Source organism: Acipenser ruthenus, chromosome 26, assembly GCF_902713425.1.
Source record: "Acipenser ruthenus chromosome 26, fAciRut3.2 maternal haplotype, whole genome shotgun sequence".
Lineage (NCBI taxonomy): Eukaryota > Metazoa > Chordata > Actinopteri > Acipenseriformes > Acipenseridae > Acipenser > Acipenser ruthenus.
Genome location: NC_081214.1, coordinates 19,919,906 through 19,935,768, shown reverse-complemented (window position 1 = coordinate 19,935,768; position 15,863 = coordinate 19,919,906). Strand labels below are relative to the sequence as shown.

At 36.4% G+C, this 15,863-nt stretch overlaps 1 protein-coding gene across 2 annotated transcripts; it reads right to left on the bottom strand.

Annotated features, from left to right (window-relative positions):
- Positions 1-1,971: 1,971 nt before the first annotated feature.
- polr1d (RNA polymerase I and III subunit D) lies at positions 1,972-15,782 on the bottom strand. 2 transcript variants are annotated; one of them, XM_059000700.1, is made up of 7 exons: positions 15,650-15,723; positions 13,029-13,174; positions 10,736-11,936; positions 9,723-9,820; positions 7,910-7,986; positions 3,722-3,804; positions 1,972-2,773 (listed from the first exon to the last, which is right to left on the bottom strand). In XM_059000700.1, the coding sequence occupies exons 3-7, from the start codon at positions 10,868-10,870 to the stop codon at positions 2,726-2,728; spliced, it is 441 nt and encodes a 146-aa protein (XP_058856683.1). In that variant the 5' UTR covers positions 10,871-11,936; positions 13,029-13,174; positions 15,650-15,723; the 3' UTR covers positions 1,972-2,725. The 2 variants fall into 2 exon arrangements, with proteins under 2 accessions (XP_058856683.1, XP_033906309.1); XM_034050418.3 differs by lacking the exons at positions 10,736-11,936; positions 13,029-13,174 and having other exon boundaries at positions 15,650-15,782.
- Between the last annotated feature and the right edge of the window lie 81 nt (positions 15,783-15,863).

Here is a 15,863-nt window from a genome sequence, read left to right as displayed (position 1 = left end):
TGTATGTATGTATGTATGTATGTATGTATGTATGTATGTATGTGTATATATATATATATATATATATATATATATATATATATATATATATATATATATATATATATATATATAAAAATATATAATTTGTAAATGTTAATTAAGATGCATTTTAAAAAGCACATTTATATAATGCGTGCAAGTATACATTTTACTAGATCAACCATGTTATTTTTTATAGTGACATACTTATTATGTAATAGTTTGAGGAAAGTCATAATGGATCAAGCCTTGACAGGAGGAATTTCATTTTTCAATCCAAACTCTACCCAATCCGATGAGTTACCAAATTCCTGCTTCCTCTTTCTTACCTGAGGGATTGTAGGTGATGAAGCCCAACTATAAATCAAGGTTGGTGGATTGATTTGAGAAGTGAGCGTAAGCCCAAACAGACACTCTTGTTTTTTATATATATATAATATAATTTATAATATAATTTCCTAAGGATTTTGTATGTATATCTGAGATTAGTCAGAATCCTGGTGTTAAATGCTGAGAATACATTCCACTAACTAATCCACGCTGTAATAATGAAATACCAGAATAATAACGCTGTATATTCAAACACAAAATACCACTTGTGTTCTGTACTTATCTGAATTACTGTGAAGAAAAAACACTGCCAATGTGTGTTGTTTCTGGTCTTTATGCCATGTCTTGAGAAGGCTACTGTTTTTGTTTTTTTTCGTATTAAAGCCAAGATATTTTTATATATATATATATATATATATATATATATATATATATATATATATATATACTCTATGTGGATCCAAGCTATGCAACAACATCTGCATTGAGAGTGTAAGAGTTCTGTTAAGCTCTTTGGAAATCATGATGCAAGAGTAACCCACACAAGCAGCACGGATACAAAGACGGTAATCACCTTGCTGTTAAACTCAACTAAAACCATTTCAACTTGAATTGCTGGAAAGTTTCCGAGAAGCAAAACATTATGGCATTCCTGATGACAGATGCTGTACTGTGATTCTACCAATCCAATTAGCTAGTATGCTCACCGACACTGCTTGTAAACAATATATGGCAAATAAAAACTATTTTATCATGTTTCTAGTTTTAGCTTTTCTGTAATCCAATTTTGATTTGCATGCAATCTTCACTTTTATTGTTAAATTCAATTTAGTTCAATCTCAAAAGGCATGCAGAACGCTTTTATTTTTCTTGGAAGACAAATTCGAAGTGGTGGATGTTTATAACTGTTTTTCCAAAGCACTGTGTCCTTGCTGAAAGGATCTCTGTATAAAGCATAGCACTCACACACATTGAGATACAAGCAGATAAAATGTGTTATGATGGGTGTGTTAAGGTGATTCTAACCTGTTTGAGGAGGTTAATCTATACTTCGTGTGAAGACAACAATGTAGTAAAGAAAATTTTCTAATTTAAAAAAAGAAAGTTAACTGTAAAATTTGTACCTGTCGTTATAATAAGAGCATGCAGGTAGAGCGTTTGAATATATGAAAAATGTATTGTTTGGCCTACAGTCCTTGCCTGTAGCTGTAATTCAAATTCCAGGATGATAATACAGAGTACATCCTTGTTTACTTTTACCCTTACATTTTATTGTTTGCAATTATTCAGATTGCTGCAGCTCTTTGAACTTAAATCCAAGAGTATCGTATACATTACGTTCTCCACATTCAACTTCCATCTCTTGGCAGGTTCAGGGCCTTGTGGAATTCTCGATTCCTGTTGAGAAGTTCTTAAAGCTGCAGCAGAATTGGTCTTTTTGGCAACTTGGCATATAGGGTTTATTTGCCTTTTATACAGAGCAGATGTTAGTTAATGAAACTATGTAAATTAGGGACTTGACCATTGCTGTTCTGTCCCTCAGTGACTTCTTAACCCAATCATGCACCATGATGTCAACTAGGATGGGCATGTCAGCCAAAATATTATTCCTTAAACATCTTATGTCTCCAGCAGATTATATTTATAAAGCACATTTTAACAGAAACAGCCAAACAATCATTGTTGGTGATGAAAAATGGAAATAAATAAATTCAAGCTCATCCTTTTTTAAAAAAAAAAAAGAATTTGGGTGGACAGGCTGTTTGTTTTCTTTTTCTGTTACCCCCACAGTTGCTTTACTCATAATAGTATATGGTTTTCATCTTTGATGTTAACTGTCAGTCTTTTTTCCTGAAACTAAATGTCCTTCTGTTCCGCTGGCTCTTGTTCCTTCCCTGTTTCTTCTTGTATTCTATTGGTTCATTCTTAATTTGTTCCATCTGTCTTTACTCGTTTATTCTAACTTTGTTCTCCAATGGTTTCATTCTAACTTACTTAATTTAGTCTCCAATTGTTTATTTTTAACTTACTGTCTGTCTCGAACAGTTTTACTACCTGTCTTCATTCGTTCTCCAACGGCGTCATTCCTACTGTCAGTGTGTGTCTTGCTAACTTGATCTCTTAATCTCTTCTTAATGTCTAACTTAAAGTTATTTTAACTTACTGTCCAAGTTACTTTAGTTGTTTCTTTCTAACCAACTATCAAAAAGTGGCTTTTTTTCTTTAAGTTTCTCGCTTACTAAATTCGAACTAACTTTACTGTAATTTGTTGTCTTGATTTTCTTCTTCACTTGTAGGACTGTTCCTAGCAGGGTTGGCACCCTGCAAGGAGCTCTGTTGCTATAGAAACCTCAACATTTGGTCAGCTCCAGAATTAGTCCATGGCTTCCTCTTTCTGCTCTTTGTATGTCTTCATACTTGTCTGCAACATATTAAACACATACAGTTCTTCAGTTAATACATTACAGCTGCCTGCGGAAAAAAGATTCTTTACTCGGCTCAATTGTATGTGAATCCTGACCTTTTACTGTTTGTCAGTTTGCTATAAATGGGTTAATGTTACAGTAATCTAGTAAATTCTAATGATGCGCCCTCATCATGTCTCAGTCAAACACAACTACATTATTATCTTGTGTGGAGATCAAGGAAGCGGTAAACAGAAATCAAATCTTAATCCTTATAGTATTAAGTAGAGATATGCACTCACTGTCCACGTGGCAGTGTTTCCTGTCTGGTTATCTAGTAAAATCCAGTTCTCCTAGAATGAATTCACTTTTTTTTTTTTTTTTTTGCATTATTCTCAGGTTGCACTGCCACACTTTTTAAACCAGAAATACATTCCATCACGTATGAAATACTAAATTCTCATATGTTCACATTAACGTACAAAAATATTAAAAATTACACACACATAGACCAACAAAAAAGCTTATGATAATTGAACGAAGATTCAATTTGAAACAAACCACAGGGACGAACTGATTACAGAGCGTGATGCCCTGTCAAGTGGCCTAAATTACGTATGTAGTTTTTCTACTTAGTTTAATCAAAAGCTGGAATCAAGACCACAGGCAAATAGTTTGAGAAATTAAATAAATAATGAAAATATAAAATTTGACGTGCCTTCAGGGGAAAAAAAAACAAACAAAAAAAAACACACCACCACCACACTAATCTCCTCAACTGTACTGACAAGACATAAAGGAAATTACACACAGGAATTATCAGTGTATTGTTGTTCAACCATTTTATGCACACTCAGGATTGGTCTAGTAGTAAGTAATAGAAACATACATAGAATGCAGAAAAGGGTTAATGCACTGCCCAAAGATGGTGACTGATCTGCTCTGGAGTTCGTACGTCATCTTACCTCAAAGGTGTTGAGAACATGCTGGCAGACTCCTGATAAATCATTCAGCCCTTTACGAAAGGGCTCCACAGCGGGGAGCTCACCTGCAGAACAGAGGAAACCAATTTAAAATGTTTCCTTTCTGCAGAATGCATGGAGATAACAATGAACTGCACACATCTGTACATAACAGAAACACAGATCCATTTCCATTAGATACAAAAACAGGACATGATGAACCTCAGTTCAAAGCCATCAATCCAAGAATGAAAGAGAAAGAATAGGTACTGAAAGCCCTGCCGATAGCAAACAGCCCTTTAGAAAGTCTGAAACCACCCAAGTACTTTGGCACCACCATAGAAGAAGTTGGGTAGAAGGAGCATTTCAGGCTTGTAATTGTAGAAGTGGGGCAAACGAGGGGAAGGGAGCTTTTCTTGTTGTGAAATAAATTAAGCCGGTTAAATGTGGTTAAGACCTGCAGACAAAAAACATGTTAAAAGGAATTAGCCCAGTATCCACACACCCCTAATCAAAACCTTTACTTTTAGTACTACTGAAGCTCCAAATCCTTGCGTCCAACAGCAATGACATTACAATTTATATATATATATATATATATATATATATATATATATATATATATATATATACACACACACACATACACACACACATACTAACCTCTCCCTCCCACATGACCTCAGGGGTGAAAAGACACCTCAAATTCATTTAAAATCCCACACACATAGAAAACACATGTTATCCATGTTGAAGAATGAACACACCCATTTGGGTTGTTCTAATAAATTGTGATGGATATGAAACCAGAGAGGAGGCAAAGCGCAGCATTAAAAACGTATTCCCTTGACATTGGAATTTGACTAAAATCAATTAGTGAGCTAGCAAGGGTGGTGGAGCATGTAAGCAGAGATATCTCCCATCTAGACCAATCTAGCCTAAGCGTCCTTGGCAAGGAATCCAGGAGGCCATATCAAATCGAATTTTACACTGAAAATAAAAAAGCAGCTTCCAAATCCAACATGACCTGAACATTTTCCAGAATAATGTGCAGTATACATGACTCGTACCGAGCCCCTGATGACACCGGTGCGTGCAAAGACAGTCCTCGTAATCACATTCAGGTTAAAAATGTGTATAAAATTAAGTTGCAGATTAAAAGCCAAATGCTCCTTGCTAGGTTTGATGAAGATTGGTGCATTCTTTTGATGACCCTTTAAACTTCACTCACGTCCAAAGCTTGCCTCTAGTCGCAATGCATCATGGGTACATGTGCTCATAAGGTCAATTCCTCTCTCAAAGTGATCTGGAAATCCCAAGACACAAACAAACAATTGAAGCAGTGAAGCATTTTGTTATTTCGAAATCTCCAGTGGTTGGAAACTCATGAAGATATACCAATGGCCCTGGTGTGTTGGAGCAGCCGTACACTACAATTTACGATTGTGTCTCCCCTGGGTGTTTACATGTGTGACCGACAAGGCTTTTGGTGCACATTAACAAAGTGGCTAATCATCTCAATACATGCAAAAAGTTCAGACAAAATTCTTTAGACTCCCAGGGTACTCGCGTAAACATCTGAACCTTATTTTTTATAAACTCTTTCCAACTGCTTATGCTGGCGGTGTACAAGTTGATGAAATCAGCCCCTTTGTAAGTTTACAGAATTAAACAGAGTTTTCTTTGCTATACCATTAAAGTGGTCTGCAGTTTTTAAATAGTTATCTTTCCTAGACCTATACAGAGGCCTGTAGTTTTAAAAAATTGAAGACAAACCAATGTCTTAAATAATGGTTCATACAATTTTCTTTTATGTAAGGGCACGTCAAAAGATGTACTTTGTCAAACCCTTGCATTTCTGAAGATATTTCAAATGGGTTTGCTTCACAAGCTGTTGATAAATGTTTAGTATTCTTGTTTTTGGCATGCAATAGGATCTCTGAGAAGTTTACTTCTAAATTAAGAGCAGGAGGTACAAACTGTGCCATTCCTAGGCTTGTCCCTGTAGAATGGCCTGCTCAGGGGGCTGATAACCTGTACGTAATACGAATAAAATAGTAAGACACAATAATAAACATCATAAGAATACTAAAACTTTCCCAAGTATTTTAGAGGCTTTATGGCAGTAGCCTTTTGTTTCCAGCAGTATTTTAAAAACATATGTTTCAGAAAGTGAAGTCTCAGTTAGACATTTGTGGTTTTTAAATGTATTACTCTTTTAGTAAACACATGGCTCACTGGATTCAATTAAACCTGTGTTAAATTAGTGATGCAAGTATTGCATTTAGTATGTGTAGAAGAATTCTCACCAATCCCTATAAACTTGTTGATGTTGTTGTAGAACACAGTGTCCCGTTTTCTGCCCCTGTAATAACTTCAGATTTAAAATGTGCACAGCATCAGAGCTAGAGAGCAGGAAAATGTCTTTCACCATTTCAATTTAGACCACTCTGCTGCAAAAAGCACTACCACATGTTTGAGATTCAATGCATTCAGCACAAGGGAAATACATAAATTGCCTGACACAGAACACACTAGGAATATGAATGCTTTCCTGTTTGCAATTGGAGGCATACCAATTTGGAAAATGTCTTAAAATAAAAATTTTAAAAAAGTGCTGATTATACCCAAAGGGTTTATTTTTATTTATGGAATTTTTCTTTAATTGTATTTTAGATTGTTTGACATTTTGACTTGATATAAATATATATTTTTCTTTTTATTTTAGCATTTTCCAGCACTGAGATACACCTCTACCATTAACATAGTTGCGTCTGGTTGATGCAAACCCTGGAGGATTCCAAGGTGCATACATTGTTATTTTCATATTGGTATAAAAAATGGGAAAATATGAAATTCTTGGTCGTGAGAAATTAAGACACGCCTTAAATATAACTGAATCAACTTCAGCAATCCACGAGGAAAAGTTTTGCTTCCCTTTTTGAATTTAATATGGTTTAAACTGCACTCGAGAAACTGGCTGCACACGTTGTTTCTTGAATTATAATAAAGATACGAAAAAAAAGCTATCCATTGATCAACCCCTAAGTAGTAAAAAATAACTATTTTGGCTTTGAGTGATAATATGAATATGTATGTCCAGATCTCAACTGGAAAAAACATACCTGGGACAACACAATAAATCAATCTGTCTGTTACAGGAAATGTAGAAGACATTGAGGTCACCAAAGCCCAGGCCTCACAATTATCTAGCACGGGGATAGTTGTCAGATTCAACAATATTTACATATTTTTACAAAACGCTTAACTGCAATTTTACTGTATTACAACCTGATCTGACAATACCACTGCACTGTATGTGAAATGTAAACATTTCCACCAAAAATAATAGTAACCAAATAAAAACAGTATACCTTAACTAATTACAGGGCTATTAAGGGTAGGCAGCACCTCGGAATACTGGCAACTCCCAAACTAGTATTGTCTATTTTCCCATGAAGTTCAACAGTTTGGTTTTCAAAGAAATACATGTTTAATATAGGTGTTTCTTTCAAAACTGCACATGATTCATAATTACTTTGTTGGATATAAAATGTGTGAATAAAAGGAATACGAGTCTCACCTTTTTCAAATGTTGATTGAGGTGTTGCATTGTTTTTCCAATGTAATTATTTACAAACGGCTGTCTAAACTCACAATGCCTGGTCTCCTTTAAGCAGGCATCCAGATCTGTCTTTCATTTATTGACCGATTGTTAACAGTAACTGTTTTTGGTGTAAAAAAAATAAAATAATAATAATTAAAAAAATACAATAATGTTTAGTATTTAGTCCACCCCTTGAACTTATCCGGTTGTGGTGATTCACAGTCCACATAATACCTTTAGTGGTGTGATTTCAATACATATACCCAAGTGCAAGCTAGCTTTGGTATTTATTCTAAGAGCTCAGTTGTCTATTTAAAGAAGGGTTCACACAGCCTGTGGAACCCTTTTGTAGTGAACCAAAGAGAGATATCACAAGCACATCGCCTTCCTCACACCAGATATCAGCACACAGCTGGCCACTGTGAACTTGAGCCCGGAGAGAAAGGGGTGGTAGAGGGGAGGAAGATCACAGGCAGGCAGCTTTCCAGAGAGATTTCAGCTCCCCTCAGAGACAGGTGGTCAGGCCAGGGACGTGTGAAGGACTACAATCAATACACCAGCAGGAATAAACAAAAAACACTCACCTCTCGTCTGAATCCTGAAGTTTATTTTGGTCTCTGAAGGATGAGTATTGCTGTAGCCACAAAACTCCACTTCTGGGCTGTAATAAAAGTAGTTAGATAAAGTTATTATTGTATATGTCTTTAGACATCAAAACTTGTTTGAAATCAGATGAATTCTTATTTTTTTACAGATATACAAATCACTAAAGAGACATGCATGCTAGTTTGCATTTCATAACCTAGTTGGGATGGGAATTTTAAAAATGTAAAAGTATAAACTCTAAAAGAAGTGGTTAAACATTGAATAATATGCAAGACGTATAACCGGTCACGTGACAAATTTCACCAAACACATATTTTTTAATTTATCATCATATACAGCAGTCCGTCGAGTATCCAACTGCTGTGGTGCCACAGTATGGGCAGATAGAATACAAAAAGCACAGGTTTGACAATTGCCTCCAAGCAGCTTTTCTAAGCAAACATCCATAATAATAAACAGAACGCTCTAGATGGTGACTGGCATTTATTTAGCCCTGACATCCCCGTGAATACGTATAACACGATTTTAAAACAAAGTTTTATTTTCAATATTAATTCAGAGAACGCAGAAGTGTAAATAAATTGTGTATAGGCTTTTCCCTGAACAGTAGAGTTAATATTCTGATTCTGTAACATACGTAAGTTTAGTGCAGTACAAATACAAAGAGAGACACAAAATAATACAAATGCTTTTTAAAAAGAAAAAAAAAAAAAAAAAAATCAGATTCTATTGATTTTTTAGTATTACATGCAGGACAGCCGCTATAAGATTGTTACCTTTATTAAAAATGTGCACAGATGAATCTACCAGTTAAATCAACTAATGCACATAAATTAACCAATCAAAAATTTAAAACGAGTGACAGCCCGAATTTCAATATATACTTTGGTGTGTACGTGTTTGTTTTTATTTATTTATTTGTAGTTAAGTCGTTGTGATGTTAAAACGTTAGTTAGGGTTTCTTTGCTTAGAAAATACTAACCAGGGCTGTCAGTATACAGAATGTGTGTGTGTAGATATGGTTTAAACTCTGACACCTGCATAGCATTTAAACATTCATAAAAATGTACCAAAAGCACATCCCTATAACCTAATGGACATTATTAGGTTGCTAATAATGTCCATAATTATAGTAACCATATAATTATTGTAGGATTATTGGTGTTTTCTGAAGAAATACAGCATGCAGACTCCCTGTTATTTTGGCATGGATTAACCCAACTAACTTTTGTATAATTTATTAACCTATCCCCCTTTGGAGTTGAAGGAACATCTTCACAAAAACTATCTGAAGCTAAGAAAATAAATCCAGCAGACTAGCCTGCAACAGCAGTATCAGTATTCTCTGTAATGGGACCCATACCGTCTTAATAAAGCAGAGACATACTTTATTAGTATTCCCAAAAGGCAAGATAATTGAGGTTAAATACTTCCAACTTTAACTGAAACATATATTTGCAATTCAGACAGCAAATAATGTTTCGCAGGTAAAGATTTTTCTAGCTGTTTCTGGCCTATTATCATAACACCCAGGTCTAAAAGCATTGAACCTTTTCAGCTGCAGCAACAAAAGGTTATGGCTGTCTGCCATAAACGAAGAATGCCATTTGAGGCTCATTACAGTAACCACATTTACATTGTGCTGGTTAATTATCTGGATGGCAGTTTAACCTATTCAGTCTCAAATGTCATAGAAAAGGACCAGCCTATCAACATGTATGAAGTGTAGGTTGTTAAAGATCAGGGGTTGTGTGTCGAGGGGGGAGTCAGTGAGCAAACAAGCAAACTTACTTCTTCATGATCATGTAGCGGAGCGAGTTCCCCAACGTGTGATCTTCATCGTGCAAAACGAAGGTGACACAGGAGTCATCAGAGCCCTCTGCCTGGACCTAAATTAATATAAATAAATAAAAAGGTAGAAATACCATTACTCACTAGAAAATGCACATCACAGGTCATAAATTAAATGGGGAAATGCATTGTTCATTCAACTTCTACTCGTGAAGGTTCACCAGGAGAAATCACTTCACTTATGAGCAAATTCACAAAGATCAAACTTCCTCCTGCAACACTGCTGGCGCTTCGATTGAACAGAGTATTGTGGGAACAGAAAATGAGCTGGAGGTAGCGTGATCTGGATACACTGGAATGCTTTTAAAAGAGAAATTTGATTTCTCTTGGCAAACACTCCCAGGTACAAGTTGACACATGCATATGATTTATAAAGCGACTATGTTGAGAAATATTGTGCTGCAATATGGACAAGGTTAACTAAAGCGATTATTTGACACACTGCAGGGTGTTCTGCAATGGGTCGACAACCTTTCAAATGCGGTGTGCCAAGATGTCAGTCGTTACACAAAAAAATCTCTTCAAAATGCTTAACAAAAAAAGTGTCATAATATCTTCCCCTTGTTGTGCCATTCAGCGTCTTTAGGCAACACAGTTCCTCTCGAATTTCATCCGATGCACAGTATCTTGCCATAATTGCCAAACGTGGAACGTCATTGATATGGATGCTTTCATCGATTGCAACACTAAATATCGCAGTGTCTTGTAATGCCGTTGTCAGCTTCTCTAACACGCTCTGCCATTTCACTTACAAGTCGCTCAACTGTTCTTGCAGAGACCGGTATTTCTTTTATTCCAGATTAGTTGAGGTCTTTATTTATCAGATCATGAAACAGAACCTCTGACCTACGGAGGAAGGCTTCTTTCACGTACTCTCCATAAAGGGTTTACCGTTTTTTTGCGATGCACAGCGCAATTTGGAAGCTTCCTTCTGTAGCTTGACTTTTACTTACGGTTAAAACGCTGAAAAACACGGCTTTGCGTTTCATATCCCGCCACAGCTTTTTTGACAGCTTCAGTCTTGTCAGCTTCGTCATGAAATTATTTTTTGTGCTTCGTTTGAAAGTTGAACACTTGATGTGCGACATACAACACTTTCACAGCAGAAAGCACAAACTTGCACGATCCTTCTTCTGAACAAATCCAAATTCCTCGGTCCAGCTAGCGTGAAATGAACGCACTTTTGCTTTCTTACAGACAGACATTTTGTCAAGCGCTTCCGCCAGGTTCTTTCTTTTTCTTTACTTGTCTCACACTCACAGCAAGTACTGCCAACTCACGCAATATATATTATGCATAGACGGCGGACCCAGAAATAATTGCTCCACTAGATACGCACAGATTAGATTAAATAAAATAAATAAATACATACTGTGCTGTTATTTTAAAAATGAACAAACACGGTTGTGGTAAGTAAAGGAAAAATATTTAACTTGAGATCTTTACATGTCCTAAACTGGACTAGCTGTGCGAGTGTCACTCAAAACCTTCTCATGCGTCATAGATTGACGACCCCTGTTCTGTAACACTGATTTCTGGACTTTTTTACAGTTATGTTATTTTTATATTGCCGTCTCAAAAGGGAAAATATGAGATTCTTGTCAGGAGGAATTAATATATGCCTTAAATATAATTGTATCAACTTCAGCACTCCATGGTAAATGCTTGGCTGTATGAAGAGGTTTTCTGCTTCCCTGTTTGGATGTATATGCTGTATTGAAAAATGCACTTGAGAAACTGTCTGCACACATTGTTTCTTGAATTGCAATACAAATTTAAATATTTGGGGCAGGTTAACAAGCAAGGTCACCCTTTTAGGATCAGAATCAGATAAATAGTCTTCCTAGTACCGATATCCGATGAGTATTTCAAGTTATTATTCACTCATTCTAATATGCAAGTGACCTGCAAATGCCCATAATGGAAACATCAGGGTCCTTCTGTGGGAGGCTGGGTAGCGAATCCTAAATAGAGTTCACATGTCTTTGGATGGGGTCTCAAGCAAGCGCTCTTTCTGGAGTAGGCCCGTCTTCTCTGTTGCACACAAGTCTATGTAGAAGGTAGAAAGATAGAGCTACTAGAAGAGAGCAAAATGAGCTCATGAACCCTGGTATGGCATGCCTGTGGTTTTGGAATTACTGGAGCCAAAAGGATCTGAAAAATAAAATGTAAAGGAAATTATCCGTCCCTTTCAAGCTCGTCCAATACTCGGAATCAGTTTCCAGAGACAACACACACACAACACTCAGCTCTCTGGGGTTAAGAGCGCTTTACAGGAACGGGTCAAGGCGTGGGAGGCTTTCTGGGAAACCCCTTTGAGAAGCGTTATTGCAAAACACTTTGAGTTCCGTGACGCAAGAGAGGAAAAGTCACCGACTAGGACTGTTCCAAGCAGCTGTCATTGTATTTGGGATCCAGGGTGCGAGTGCTAAACAACCCCAGTGCGAGGCAGGTGTTTTGCCTGTGTGTGGGCCACGATGTTTGTTCATGGGATTAGAGTGATCTACTGCACCTACAAACACCCCAGCATGGTGTGTTTATACTGTATGTGTGTATTTTACATGAAGCTGTTTCCCCTCATCAATCATTGTGGCAGTACTTCGCTGTTGGTGTTTTGGGATATGCTAGACATCTAAGGAGGAAATGTGTTTTTGTATGCCTAACAGAATCTCATTATAAAGCTATGAAGTGTTTAGGAATAAGGTAACCTAAAGCTTCTGTTAGGGCCTCATATAGTCTGGTTTATTTCCACCCAAAAACAGTACATGCTTTTTTGTATTACGAGTAAGAGCTTCAAATAACCTAAAACAAACACTCACAAGTGGTACTGTATGTAAAGACATGTGTGTTCATTTTTAATGCTCAAAAACAATAAACCAGTTTTTTTCAATGTACGGTAATTTTATTTTAATGCTAAACTTTTTTTTTTCTTTTTTAGCATGCATTACTTGAATGCATTCCATTAATGATCTCACAGACAGTAAACAGGGTTGCCCAGCACATGTAAATGTATATAAACAGGTCCGGGAGATGACATGGTCCCAGACACACCTGGGGTCAATTACAATTGTAATTGTGCATGCAATTTGTAAGTATATGCAATTACAATACAATTGTAGTTGAATCTTGGCACACTATTTCATTGTAATTGCAATTTCAGCTAACAATTCTGCTGTAATTGCAATTAGAATTGACTACATCAGGTCAGTTTCTGGAACAAACATACAAATGCTCTGCAAAGGATACGACAAAGAATAAGAAGGTTGCCACGGACCCAGATCAGGGGTGTGCGAGACTTTGTTCCAACCAGGTCCTTAGATATTGATTTCAATCAGGGTCAATGTAAAGTCCTGCAACTGAATGCAAGCAAGGTGGTGTAATCCTGACCTAGACTATAATGAGAGGGCTAATGAATGACCGTACCAAGTTTAATCACAGCTGGTTTCTGTAGAAAAGGCAAGCATGATGCATTAAACAGTTTTCAAGCTCCTCCACCCTGTTGTCTGGGATTGAACCCCAGCGACCATGGAGGTCACTGTGACTGCATCCCAAAGCATGAAGGACACAGCTATTTTGGGAAGTAAACCAGGAAGGGAGGGATGGCAGGATATGACAAACATCATTTCATTAAAAAAACATTAGTCACAGCAGAGGAGAAAGGAAGCTGATAAATGATTTACCACGGCAATACTGAGATATTGTGAGAGTTTCTTTTTTGGTCAAGCAGAGGTGAAAGAGTTCACACACTTGTCAGTTTACATCTTTTTTTTTTTTTTAAATCACAATTACTATATTAAGTTGCAAGGATTTCATTCCAACAGTGTTGAAAATAGGATTTTTTTTATTGCTTAAGACACCACAGCAAACAGAGATACACAAAAAAGCACTGGGTTTAGTTGCTTGTGTGGTGTGAAGGTAGGAAAAGTCTTTACGCACGACAGTGTCAATACAGTCAGCTCTCGGGTATCTGTTACCCAGACACACGTCAGTTGTGTTTTACCAGCCTTGTGTTAAGAATAAAATCAATCCCCATATATGTAACAAGTTAATACACTTACCCGTCACATGCAATTTCCGATACAAAGTGAACGAGACAAGCTAGGGTAATGTAACAGTTAATCATTATACAGTTTGAGATACTGTGATGGATTTTTTAACCTGATCTTTAGTTGCTTTTGTGCATTTTCATTTGCAAGTGAACTGTGACATTAGGGCCTAATCAAGCATTATATCAGCAATTCTGAATACTGACTTTGGATATAGTTAATTCTGGAAACTTGTATTTTTTATTTTTATTTTTTAATCTTTTGGTTTTGCTAAATTGCATTTCCTTTTACGTTTTACACAGTTCTGTGCATGGATAGCATTTAGATTTAATTTTGCTGTTGGGTCGTTAATGGGAAATTTTACATACCGCTACAATACGTACCGGATTTAAAAGTATGTACTGTATTGCAGTTAACATGTTGTCTCTTTAGTTTTGGCAAGGGATATTTTCAGGATCATATTGTTCTGAATTAAAATACTGTGTTGAAAATATAGTACTGTACCAACAAAACCAATACAGTACATCTAAATGGAAGCCTACTTATTTTAAAACACAGTCCTTTCAGATATGCATTTCTGTATTGTCGGTTTTTCAGGGAACACAAAAAACATACAAGGGTTGGAACAGGCCAAAACTAAATAATCAGATATGAGTCACACACGTTTAACCGTCACTTAAGTCAAAATTTTATAGGGTCGGATATGTGAGTGCTGACTGTAATATAAAAGAACACCAGCATCCAGCAGTTGATCAAGTCTGACCACTAGTGGAGGTCAATGGAAACTTCAATTTGGAGAAAAACATTTAAATTCAACTGGATATGCTATAATGAAACGTCATTCGAGAACCTATTGTCGACCAGTGCCGCATGTAAAGTGTATGGGAAGTGTGGTTTTAATTTTGGTTTGAGCTTCGTAACATGAAAACATTTTTTTTGATAATGCGAAGTTTGATATTTATTAACTGTGTTACTTCATTTCTATTTAAAATTGGTCAAACAATTTGAAAACTAATTCTCTCACATGATGATACATTTTGAAGTCCCTGCATAGTAACTAACTAACTATTACCAAATAACACATTTGAGTTTGTAAACTAGTTACTCGCTTTGCCATACAAAAAATGCTTCACAAAATGTGTTCATAAAAAGAATAGACTTTATAATCTATGCCAGTCTGTACAGAAGTCAATTTCTTTAAAGCAAAGAAATGAACATCTGAATAAAAGCGCATGCCATTATTCAGGAAAACGCCACGGACAGCATGTTGTGCTAACTTTAGACACAGTTAACTTTATAACATTCAATCACTAAGACATTAGCAGTTCAGGTGCAATACGTTGTTCTATATCTATATATTCACTTTTAAAATAATGGATTAAACACATCGCTCTGAAACCCCGCTCTGAGGCCAAAGTTCTGTCGAGATCCTCACAATAAAATCACCATTCTAAGGGTTGTTCAAGTAACCTATCCCCAGGCAGAGCCCCTGAATTTGAGCAGCAGATCTTTCTCTTGGAAAATGATCTGCCAGTGTGACCAGTCTGTGCTTTCAGCAGTGTCTTGATGAGATGGAAGTGTGACATTTGATAAATTATTCTATGTGAATTAATCAAAGAACTGCATGCAAGTTTTATAACTAAGAGGGTTTAAAAAAAAAAAAATTATCGACAAGAAACCGTTGCAGTGACCCATACCTACTGTACTCCGCTAAATTGAACACTTGCTATCGCGTATATTACTATATTGCGATTGACTATTTGTTATTGTATGATAATACACACATACATACACATATATGTATTCCATTGTATTACTTACCACCTCCAGTGCATGTTTTTTCTCTCCCTCTTCTGTCGCCATGCTTTCTGTTTCCTCTCAGTCGAGTGTCGCAGGGACATAACGTACTCGAAAAACGCGGGGCAGTCTGGGCCTTGTAGTCTGATTGGTAAATCATATGTGGTTATTCTGATTTAGCCTTTCACAGTATTTATATTCATAATGATAGTCACACACGTAATTCGTAACTTAGTTA

Bases quoted from the DNA above. Each gene is read 5' to 3' on its own strand.
- polr1d (XM_059000700.1), bottom strand. From the start codon at position 10,870: ATGTCGCACATCAAGTGTTCAACTTTCAAACGAAGCACAAAAAATAAT. The intron at 9,821-10,735 runs GTAAGTAAAAGT...ATATTAATTTAG, and splicing joins TGTTTTTCAGCGTTTTAACC to GTCCAGGCAGAGGGCTCTGA. The intron at 2,774-3,721 runs GTAAGATGACGT...AATATGTTGCAG, and splicing joins ATGTTCTCAACACCTTTGAG to ACAAGTATGAAGACATACAA.